The sequence below is a fragment of the Apteryx rowi genome, unplaced genomic scaffold, assembly GCF_003343035.1.
Source record: "Apteryx rowi isolate R43461 unplaced genomic scaffold, aptRow1 scaffold_22, whole genome shotgun sequence".
Classification (NCBI taxonomy): Eukaryota; Metazoa; Chordata; class Aves; order Apterygiformes; family Apterygidae; genus Apteryx; species Apteryx rowi.
In genome coordinates this window covers 4267137-4279039 of record NW_020448530.1, presented here as the reverse complement: position 1 = coordinate 4279039, position 11903 = coordinate 4267137, and the positions used below count along the sequence as shown (strand labels likewise).

The window sequence follows — 11903 nt, the reverse complement described above, 5'->3', positions numbered from 1 at the left end:
AGAGAGAGAGAGAGATAGAGAGGGAGAGAGGGAGGGAGGGAGAGAGGGAGACTAGAAGAGAACCTTAGGGCAACAGCATTTTTTGTTTGGCAAAGAAATAAAACAGTCCGACACTCACACCGCCATGCCTAGTCCTCATCCTCCTCTCCAGCACGATGCTTTGTACGTTGAGGTGCACAGCTACAACAGAAACATGAGCGGGGCCAACAACTAAGCAGCAGCAGCACCTCACCTCGCTGCAGGCCTTCAGTGCAAACCCTGTCACTGGCCCCCCGTTCCCCCCATTCACGAGCGCACTTCTGCATTCGCCCTAACCCCCATCTCTCCAGCAGCGCTGGGACCTCTGATCTGTAACTACTCCTCTACGGACTAGGCAATATCTCCCCCCCCTCCCCCCTTGCCCGTACACATAAACTGACCAAAAGCAGCTTTCTGCATTAGGGATTTTCCACCCCCCAAACACAATTGATACAGTGTGATTAAAAGAAAGAGTACTTCCGATTCATCAAATCAATAGTTTTATTTCCACCTGTTAAAAGAACTGTTTGCCTACCGGTAGAGTCCAACATAGATGTGACATACAGACATGAATACAATTAAATACAGGAAAAATTGAACTATATACAACAAGACATACATTTACATAATGAAAAAAATCTTTATATTATCTATCAGTTCTTGCCAATGTCATCTGTTATACTGAAACATCACTGGAACTCAAATATATTGATTTTGTTTTTTTAAAAGTATAAGTTACCATTTTTCCTTGTGGTACTGAGAGCTTAAAATTTGTTTCGAGATGCACAAAATTTGTGGCACTTCACAGGGTACACAAAGCTAAAAGTTTTTTTTTCTTGAGTATTTTATAGTTTGTGATATCTAAAACATTTATTGAGATACAAACTATAAAGTGATATTTACATGGAGGGAATTGTGCAAAGTCATTTCAGGCTACAGCTAGTCCACTGCGAAAGATGTACGAACATGTTGCTCGGCCTCATCCCCAGACGTAATCCCTTAAATCTCATCTTCCCTGTCATACAGTAGCCTCCCTTAGTAAAACTGGCCATAAGTTTTTGGGCTTTTTTCCTTTTCTAAGCTGGTGGGAGAAAGTGTGTTTCTGTGGTCCTTAAATATCTAGACAGTTTTATGTTTGGCTGCTTCTCTTCATGCAATTGATGTTTTAAGCAATCTTTAGTAGTACGTTTTATCATCTTAGTTGCTTTTTGGGACACAAATCACAGCCTTTGTTGTCACTGCACTATCTTAAGATTGCTCTGTTCATTTGCCTGTAGTTTATATTACCAAAGGGAAGCACACAGTTACTAAACATTTATATCTTTTTAATAGTTACAGTATTGCCGGATTGCAGAGCCTGCATTTTCCTGATAACAGTGCTAACGCCAGGCTATGCAGAAGCGGGGTGGGAAGGTATTGCATTTCTGCAGCTGGCCTTCGCGGAACAAAGCTCTCGATGTGTTACTACATCCAGTAACACCCCTGCAGATTCCAATAAGAAATTTTACTCTTGGGTTGCATTCTTCAATCAAGAAGTTGAGACAGCTAATCAGAAGACTTTAATTAAAGGCTTCCTACAGATCCCTAGGACAGGTTAGCAAAGACATCAGATATCAGCAACGTTAACTAAAGGCAACCTACCCTTGTGTTGCACCAGGGCACAGAAAAGGCTTCTAATGGCTTTCATAATCAGCCAACTTTCGAAAGTGGCTGACAGTTTAATTTTGGACTGTTTTCCAGACTGAATTTCAACTTTCACAAATGCTGCTACTGCATATGTGGATCATAAAATACTGATTTTAATCATCTCACCTACATTTAATTATTATAATCCTGTTTCTGTCAGCCCATCTGGAACTCCCCATCAGCTTGGAGATTTGTGCTGTAACAGGTTTAAAGTAGACATTTATAACTCAGCCCTGGGAAAAAAATAGTAACTGGTAATGGTGCATAATCCTGCCTCTTTTAGCAGCAAAATCCTCACCTAGGATATGTATCTGACTTTTTTTTTTTAATTAAAGAGGTACATTTTAACTCCCAGGGCAAAGGGAGATTAAACTTTTCTTTCAAAAAGCTTCTAAGTCAACATTACTACCAAACCTCATTTAAAGCCTCAGTTTTATAAATTTATGGTAATACAATTATTTAATTATTAATCCTATACACCAGGCTAAAACCAGTCAGGTGTCAGTATAGCAACTGAAGAGAACAGTGAAGTGAACATACTGAACTTTAAGCATTACGCTGGGTACACTTGATATAGTAAAAAAAAAAAAAAAAAAAAAAATCTGTCTACGTAGTTTGGTATTCAGCTGACAAAAGCAAAGCATACAATTTGCTGCTTATTCATCACTAGCAAGCCTAGAGAAGACTATTTTCTCCTTAGTTACAAGGAGAGAGAGCTATAGAACAATAGTAAACCCAAGAGACCATTTCATCATGTTAGAAAATAAACTCAGTATTGTGATTCAAATAAGGGATTCTTGGCAGTTAAAACATTCAAAGAAATATTTTCACATTGTACATGTTGTAATTTGGCTATGTACTTTAGATCTCATGGAGTTCATAGACATCTACATGTTCAAGCCTTCTGCTTAAAAAACCTGATTGCTGGTTAACAGCAGGTTATTTTATTGCATTACCCTGGTTGTCAATTTAATATTGATTTATGATTAAACGTTCAATTGTTACAGAACTTATACTATTTGGGCAAAGATGGTTTAGCAGAAAGCAATATAGTAATGAGCATAGTATAGGACAAAAATGAAAGTGTAATGAAATGGCAAAGTGTTCATCTGTATTCTGAAAGGTAAATATTCCATATCTGTGTGTGATGGTGGGAGTAGTTTAAAGAGTAAGAAATAACAAAATATTCAGACCCCTCTTATTCAAGCATTAAAAAAGTAGAAGGAAATGGATTAGCTGCTTCATTTCCGATATAGGCTGCTGGTCTAGTTTATAGACAGTCATAAATTTAACATTACAACCAGTGACATAACAAGAAGCAGCTTGGACCATAAAAAAGCTGTTTATATATATGTACAAGTTATTCTCAAAAAAATCAGTTTTATTACATTTGGATGCGTGTACAACCTGCTGCTCCTTAAATCTTCAGAGCACTGAAAACATGACATTTTCCCCAAAAATCCAGTTGAGTCTGTCCTGAGAAATATAAGTACTCATATATAAATTGGATGATATTGTCTGTGAGTGAGTTTTTTCCTACAGGTTGGGCAGGAGTTGGCATTCCTAAGGGAATCACGGAGGCACTGACTACAGAAGACATGGCCGCATTTCGTTGACACAATAAGTCGTCCACTTTGCACAATCTGGAAGAAAAGAAATCACAACAGGTATTTGGAATGAGGAATTTAGCTGGTCTATTGCTACCAGGCAGACAGTACTTGGAGTATCTGTATTTGTACATTACTGCTATAATAAGGAACCCAAAGATCTTTCAGTGCCATCTTGGAAAGTGTTTTCTATCACTGTACACTAAGAAGTGACCGAGTTACAAACTACTTAGACCTTAAAGCCAAGGCCTGACCTTAAAGCCGACTGTCTGTACTTTCCCACATAACCTAACACAAGTCCACAGTGCACCCCCTTCCCACAAACGGGCAGGGATGACAACATGTGGATCCTTACCTCCGAGTAGCCATCCATACAAATCGGACAACTAACGGTGCCAGAAGGCCTGTGGTAGAGAGGACAAAAAGAAAGAACACGCATGTATTAATTCCGCAGTGCACTGAGGATTACTGACACACAGAGCGTAACGCAATCATTGGATTCCATAGAATAGACATGACAGTCAATTTGAAGATCTCTGTATGCCTTTAACTCTCAGTTTGTTACATTAATAAGCAGTTAGGGTCTCCCTTACCCAAGGGAAACAACCCTTTAGTTTTCATTCAACTATTACATTAAAGGGAAAATAGGAAGAAGATGCAGTTCGTCAGCCTGCTCTATCATTAAAAGTAACAGCAGTCTCTAGCACTGTGAGTGTATAGCATCTTCAACAGATTACAAATGATTTTTGCAACAAGAACAGGTTTAGAAACTATCCATTCTCAAAGTGAAGAGGTTGACAGAAATTAAAACATCCCAAATTCTAATTTAGCAGCATCCCAATCTAATAAGACACAAAAGACCAAGAACTCCTTCCTTATAAAAATGCACGCTTACGTGAAACATATTTTGCAGACAGTTTGGCTGTTTATGTATTGAAAGCATTTTAGTGTCCACCAAGCCATAGTGAATGATGCATTAGATAATGTTTTCATGCAGACCAGAGCAAAGGTTTTTTTTTTTTTTTTTAAGAATGAGTTTTCTTCTAGAAAAACAATTACATTTTGAGTTTTAAGTTTTAGCTCAGTGATCAAACAAGAGCTTGGACAAATCAGAATTTCTATTTTACACTGGAAATTAAACTTTAGAAAGTCTAATACATAACAACTTTTCCAATGTTTGTATCTTCACTAATTTACCCTTGCCTAACAAGTTTTTTGATATATTCAGAATACTGAGCATGCTGAGAATAAAATTCTGCAGAGCTCCCCAACAAAGCTAAGTTACAAGTAAATGACTTCTGTATTGTAGCTGTCAATTGTAAGTTTAACCAATTCACATCCAAAACTAGACTAAATTCTGCACAGTCCTGCCAGTTCCATCCCTGCACACAGCAGCATGTTTAGGGTCAGGGGGACAAGGTGGAAGGGCCCCTCAAGATGCCTTTATCTCAGCAAAACTGTGACTAGTCTAGTCTGAGAGAAGATTACGCTGTGCATGTCAGGCAAGAACACGCTTGCACAAGGAAGCTTTCAAAAAATTAATTCCCAGTTCAGAGAAGAAAAGACGGAGTCTGTGGCTGTTACCTGGCTGAGTCACAGACATATGCTCCTGCCTTCAGCCTCCAGGATGGCTGTACTGCATGTACCAGGCACTAACAGACATAGCTATTCCGTGTAAGGGAACACATCATACTATGAGTGCTAAACACTATTCTGTATCAGAAAGAATAAGAGCTTCCTGCCACTTTTATTTACAGATAGTCCCTATTTTAAATGATCATTGCAAGCTGCTTTCACAGGCCCTTACCACGAACACCAGTGCCCCTTCTGCTGGCCTAGGCTTTTTCATGTTATCTCCCATGCTAAGCAACACCCTGTAATTTATCATTAAGAGTAAAAAGCATGAGATAACCCTCATCCCTTTATTTTAAGTCAAACAGTGAGTACTACTGAAGTCTATTTAGCTTCACATACATAATTTTAACTCTAATTTCCCCATTTTTACTACTGAAATGCTTTATGCAGCAGCTATAGTACCAGCTCAGTGATTAATTACAATTGGTGATAATCTCTGCATGCACAAGTGTAAATTAATTCTGTAGTCTAACACTGTGCTCTGTCGCAATCAGTACTTTTTTTTTGTCAGTGCTAAACACTACAGCACTGAGTTGTTCTAGCCTTACCTAAACAGAGCAGGAGGCCTTTCAACAGAAGCTTGAGATTGATGTAACAAGACATTGAATCCTTACATCAAATAAGCAACGTGATTTACTCATCTATATACTTAAAAACAAAAAATAAGAAATCTAGAAGTCCGTTGACGAAATGCACTATGTTTTAGAATGCTACAAGCACTTCAGGAGCCACAAGTAAGTTCTTAAACCAGTTCTTTAAGAACTGACCTACAAAATTTCCATATCCAAGTTCTTCCCTATACTGCCTTCCAGTAATCCAAAAGTTTTGAAGCACACTAAAAAGATAATAAAAAGATCAGTGTATGGAGTTGCTTCTTAAGATTGATATACTCAAAACATGTGCACAAGTGCTCCATTAGAAAGATTCTACCGATGTACATTAATGTGCCTCCTGTATTTTATAAGAAAAAAAAGTTACCAATAGAGATTCTAGCCAATACAAAAATACATGTTGCAGGAGCTCATCACTGTCTGCATAAGTGTCCGATTATTTATCGGAATATACATTTTAACTCAAAAGATTGCTGTGTCAAGCAGCACCTGAGCTGCAGGTAATTGAAAGAAAGAAGAACACCTGCGAGTTAAGACAGCAAGTAAATGACTGTTCAAGGGAAACACCTAAAAGTAGCAGAAACCAAGGTACCATAAAGCAGAACAACTTTGCCCCTGTACAGCTTCACTGTTACACCGCAGTCTTTGTCAACGCCATATACCACTTGAAATTCAAAACAAAACCCACCAATGCTCTTTGGTTTGAAAGTTATCCAGCACATCCCTTCCGCCAAGTTCTTATCCTCCCTGATACCCAGGGCAGGCAGATCAGTTGCATCATAAATGACATCTACTTGGCCAGGATCCAGCACCTTACGCTGCAAGGTCGGATGGGAATCCTGATTCAAAGTTATATAATTGTCCGTGAGATGGGCATAGCTGTCCCCACTCACCGTCAGCAGTAAGTTGACTGCCACAGTTGACTAAATTTAGAGTCTGTTATCAAGCCATTTATGGAATTCTTTAGAAAATACATTTCTTGGTGAATGAAAATAGATTTCTTCTTCAGTTTCTATTAACCATCATACTTCAATTTCAGTTTGTTTTCACCTATTTTACTGTCAGAGACAATCATTTAATAGTAATACAGTCTGAACAGGGTGGTCTAAGTATACAGCAGTGCTGTCAGTGAGCTAGGCAAAAAGACTACAATAGAATCATTTAAAGTGTTTAAAAAGATACAGATTTTAAGATGTTTATATCACTGTTCCGGTGTTCTTTGCCTTTCCTGGTCACACATACACCTCATTTAATTGGTCTAATAYATGGTGTCCTTCTTAACAACACAGAGTGCTTCTACAGCAGGAATTTACTGTTTCTCTTCAAAATATGGTCTTTACTATGCAGGCAGCTGTCCAGACAGTGAGATCTCCATCTCATGTGCAAATGTACAAAAGCTCCATGACACAGGACAAAACAAAAACCGTAACAGCATTACCTCCACAGTCAGTCTGCAAATATACCTTGGCAAGCACTGCTACTACTCTGAGAGAAAAAGGCAGTTAATTGACATGATGTGCACAAAAGTAGTAAATAAGTAATAGTATTTACTGGAATTTGCCAGGATGCAGCCTGCTGTTCTCAGATACCAAGTCTCATCTACACTAACGAAAATATTTGCATATTTAACAGCACTGCTAGGCCTTCGTGTGAAAAGTAAATGCAATACATTATGAACTATGGCCTGTGACTAATATTTCTTCCCTGCCACACCCCCACATTCATCTGGAAGGTTGTATGCAAAATTGTGTGTCCTTCTTTGGCTTTTTATTCTAAAAGTGAGAAGAGTATCATTTTGTCAGTACTTGGAATATGATACTGTGCATATTGAAAGGGGGAACTAACTAGAATAAGTTATGATTTCAAAGGTAAACCAGATTATAACAATATAAATTAGTCCTGTACATATAAAAATAATTCAGTGTTTATTAGGTTGTAAAGAATACATACTTTGAACTTGCAGTTTCATCCTCCAGTGGTCCCAGGTCTCGAGACACTTTATTTGTTACATACACATCATTATCTCTCGGTTCATCTTCATCATCACTGCTCAGTACACAGCTGTCAGACTGCCGCTGGCTTCTTAGTCTGAGATTTCTCCTTTGTCGTTGATTCTCTGTAATTTAATTTTGGCAAGTTAGATATACTATGAGAAGTAGCCCTGGAAACATCCTTGAAATGAATTATTAGAAATAGTCCATAACTGTTCACATTTTAAATGGACTAAGCCATATTCAACTGGATTAAGAGCAAGTTTAAACAAACTAGTTTCCTAAATATTAAGACTGAACGTTTCCAGATATTGTGAACATTCAGTTACATACTGACATAAAACTTTGACTTCTTTATTATTAATTTGCCCTATTCACCCTACAAACAGGTGAAATAGRATCTCAAAGACTAGGAGACAAGTTTGTATATAGTTACACTTATGTAGCAACCATCTATTCACTAGCTGTCAATAGATCTCCACTACAAAGCRAAGCTACCTCATTCTTACACTTTGTTGAGGAATTACAACAATTGTTAATGAATTCAAACACACCCCCACCAAAATTGAAGTTTCTTAAAAAACAAACAAAAAAAAAAAACAAAAAAACTTCAGTTTACTGAAGTTAACTTTCCAAGTAGCACAGCAAGATAGCACTGAAACAAAAGTGTAAAAGCAGACAGAGAACACTTTGTTCAAAACTGCATATTGCATGAGATTAGAAAGCGGGGGGGCCATCCCCAAGAGTTGCATAAACTGCTGAGGGCAGAAATACAATTTCCAGCAGCCAGTTGCTGCTCCCAGGCTTTATTCACTACATGCACATACCCCCCCCCCAATACCTTGTTCTGATAGCCAAGTTTAAAATAAATAGTTCTCATGATGAAAGTTTGAAGTGGTAAAGTTATGAAAGACAGACTTAAGTCTAAAAATTTAAAATATGCAGCTGCTATTTTTGGTTTCTCACTGCTCTGTCCAGTTATGAGGCCAAAGCGTTCCATTCTTTGTGTCTAGCTTAAGCTGAATCCCCTCTCTCAAAAGCAATTTCAACAAAATGAGCCTTTTTAAAAGCAGTATCTGGAAAAGTAGAAAAATATTTAGAGCTGTCTCCTTAAAAAATTTTCACCATCTTCCTCCTGAAGGAAGTTAACATAACTTGAAAATGGCGTTCATATTGCCCAAGATAAGAGCAGATAAAGAACGTAAACATTTTTAATTGCCTGGTCTGTAATATACAAAGGTTGAAGAACTTCTGTTTGCTTTTTAACTATTAGAAATTACATAAAAGAACAGTTTCTTCACAACTCCAGTGTTCATGTAACAATAATCAAGCACTGATCAGTTAGTACTATATAAACAGCTACAAAATTAAAGTTCCTTCCTGCATAAGCATTCAGCTACTACTTTTATTGCATATATTTTTTTTACTTGATCTTGTCTCATCCAGAGCCCAGAATGGATCATGTCCTCTAAGTAAACAGCTAACAAACAACACATCTCAGAGCTTTTAATCAGAACAAGGCCTGAAAGGTGTAAAGGATTAATTTCTTTATGCCTATAACTATAACAACACCTAAAGTAGAAAAAGAAAACCCACATTTGTGAAATACTTGCCAGCACTATATTTGAAAGTGTTAGACTAGACAGTGAAAGTGAATGCTATGACCTTCATTCTCTTTCCACTTTAGTTCCTTCACTGCAATATAGGCTAATAAAGCCTTTCAACATTTTCTTATTCAAAGCACACATTCCATTGCTAATTAATATCACTATCAACTTGAAGCTTGCAGAACTTCTATATAYGGAAAATAAGAAAAGTATTTTGAGCAGCTTTTATAGATTTTATTTCAGACAGTTCCTATCAGAGCTTGTATAAAGTACAGAACACAGACTGGATCCATCTTTCTAGCATACTGGTCAGATACTTTAACATTGTCCTTTCTCATCTGGTAAATCCAGTTTCAATCCATAATGCTCAAGTTTGTTGGAAAACAAAAAAATTTAAAAGATACTGGTCAACAGAATATCAGCTAGCTTACCTTATAAGAAGTATTATGAAAAAAATTAAAGTTTAAAACAATTCCATTATCAATTGTAAAGTGTCGACTCACCTTCAACAATCTTGCATTAATATATATGGGAAGGGAGAGAAAAGAAAAACAAAAATTAGATTTTGGCATGCACCCCAAGTGTTACATAGAAACACCACATAAGCTACCTCCATTTCATCCCTTTGCCTTCTGGTTCTGCTTATGCTGCTGCAATCAGTTATTTTCAGAGCAACAGCCAATTTACTACTTCTACCATTCTTTATCAAAAAAACCATAGTGATACCCTACGATTCCTAGCTTGTGTCATTAATAATTGATATCATCTTGAACATCCCACACCCCACAATACCAACACTCTAATCTGATTTAGACTAGAGGAGATTCTTTCCCTCTCTCTCTGCCAAACTGGCAAGCTTGGGTRTCATGTCCATGAGCACTTCCTATTAGGTTAACAACTGTCGAACACAGGAGTTCCACACCGCTGCCTTCAGTGGAACTAGAGTTGGGACAATGCAGATTACATGTAAAGTTTGAGGCCTTTCCTTTACAAAGCCTCAGGTACAGTTCCAGCATGAGAGATTCCCATGCTATTCCTGCTTTTTGTTTCTGGTTCTGTACGGCAGAAGTAGCATTCAAACACTGAGGAAATAAATGGCAATGTGGACCGGATCAAATACTGATCTAGCTTTAAAAAGCAGTAACAAAGAAGTGGGGTGGGTTTTCTTTTCTTTTTCTTTTTTTTTTTTTGAGAATTTATTGGAGCAGAAAACTGAACTAGTTTCTAACACAATCAACTAAGTTGTGCTTGGCACTGCTGTGATACGAACAACTTACATTGACATTGCAGCTAAACACCTTATATTTGTTAAGTCAAAGACTTATCCGTTTTCTCCTTCACTTTTTATTTAAAACATTGACCTATATCTTTGACATATAATATTTCAAGTTTAAATGACATCCACTTATGTTACGTTATCCATGACTGGTTTATATTCTCCACAAGTTCTGGGGCAACATGCTATTTTAGATCTCTCTCTTACTATCTGCAAGTGATATTAATAGATGTATTCATAAGTCCATTTGGAGTTGAACATGAACTCTGTCTAAAATGTATTAATACAAGCACCCTGTTTTAATTCTTTCATTCGGGCTACTTATTTAGATACCAGAAGACAGACCCACAGACTGTGTTTTTGAAACTTAGACCTCGGTCAACTACGACCCAAAGCCAGATCTTGCAAGCATTGAGCCTGTAAGTTTTATTCTTACTTCTACATTCAATATATCCATTTATTTCTACTGTATAGATCTTCAAATATAGGTCAAATATACATTTCCACAGAACTCCTCAATGTCCTAGTATTCAGTCTTCCAGATTCCTCAAGCTTAGTAATTATCAGTATGATTCTTCATAAACATTCGTGACTGAGCCATGACAAGCATACCAGACTTCCTCTGATCCTTAGACTAGAAGCAATAAAGACGGTACCTAGTTATTAAGGAATACACACTACAAGCAACGAGTAAACCGAAGAGCTTGTGCATTATACTCTAAATAGCTACACTGGTCAGAAACCCCAAAGGCAATATCAGAACATGGCCCTTGTACAGTTCAGGTACCTTCAACATTTAGTTAACAAGAGGCCTATATCCTCAAAGAATGTTATACTTACAAGGCATTATCATTATGTCAGCACAGTGAAAAGGCACAGCATCACCTCTAGCCTAAATTCCCGTATAAACAGTCATTTTTCAAGAAAAGTAGAGGTGCAGATCTACAACACTGGGAAAATAGGAAAAGTATGTTGCTGTGCCTGAGAACAGTCTGTTAGGCAGCATTTCCAGAGAGCTTCTGTGTTGACCTATAACACCTGGCTTTCATCAAGTCAAGTTTGAACCTGGATCATTTAATGTGGCTTTAAGGGTAAATTCTATCAGGAAGCACAATACAGAACTAATTTGACTACTCTATTTAGATAAGTGTGCTGATCACTACTTACCACAACAGAATCACTGTGAGTTAGATCAACTACTACAGGATCAGAAGATTCACATGTGAGATCTACTACTTCTTCACCAGCTTAAAAACACAACATTAGAATCAAGATCAGACTTTGCAGAGGAGTAAAATGATCTGCCACTGTATAACAGGTTGAGGTATGATTCAGCCCATGCCCTATTTCTCTTCAGGATTATATCCAACACTTAAGTTCTTTCCTCAACAGAGGAACAGCAGCTGATCTCCTCACATAATTTTGTTATATGTCAAAAGCCTGCGGGAGGTACACCAAAACAGAGTACTTGT

General features: G+C 37.5%; 1 protein-coding gene across 2 annotated transcripts in view; it reads right to left on the bottom strand.

Annotated features, from left to right (window-relative positions):
- Window positions 1-501: 501 nt before the first annotated feature.
- RNF4 (ring finger protein 4) overlaps window positions 502-11903 on the bottom strand; it is a 20698-nt gene continuing 9296 nt past the window's right edge. The window contains exons 4-8 of one of the 2 annotated variants that reach the window (XM_026064599.1): window positions 11599-11678; window positions 9659-9668; window positions 7508-7673; window positions 3667-3715; window positions 502-3347 (exon numbers count right to left, since the gene is read on the bottom strand). In XM_026064599.1, the coding sequence (XP_025920384.1) occupies window positions 3198-3347; window positions 3667-3715; window positions 7508-7673; window positions 9659-9668; window positions 11599-11678 (455 nt within the window). In that variant the 3' untranslated portion in view covers window positions 502-3197. The remainder of the gene's footprint in view (window positions 3348-3666; window positions 3716-7507; window positions 7674-9658; window positions 9669-11598; window positions 11679-11903) is intronic. The other variant, XM_026064600.1, reaches the window with a different exon arrangement.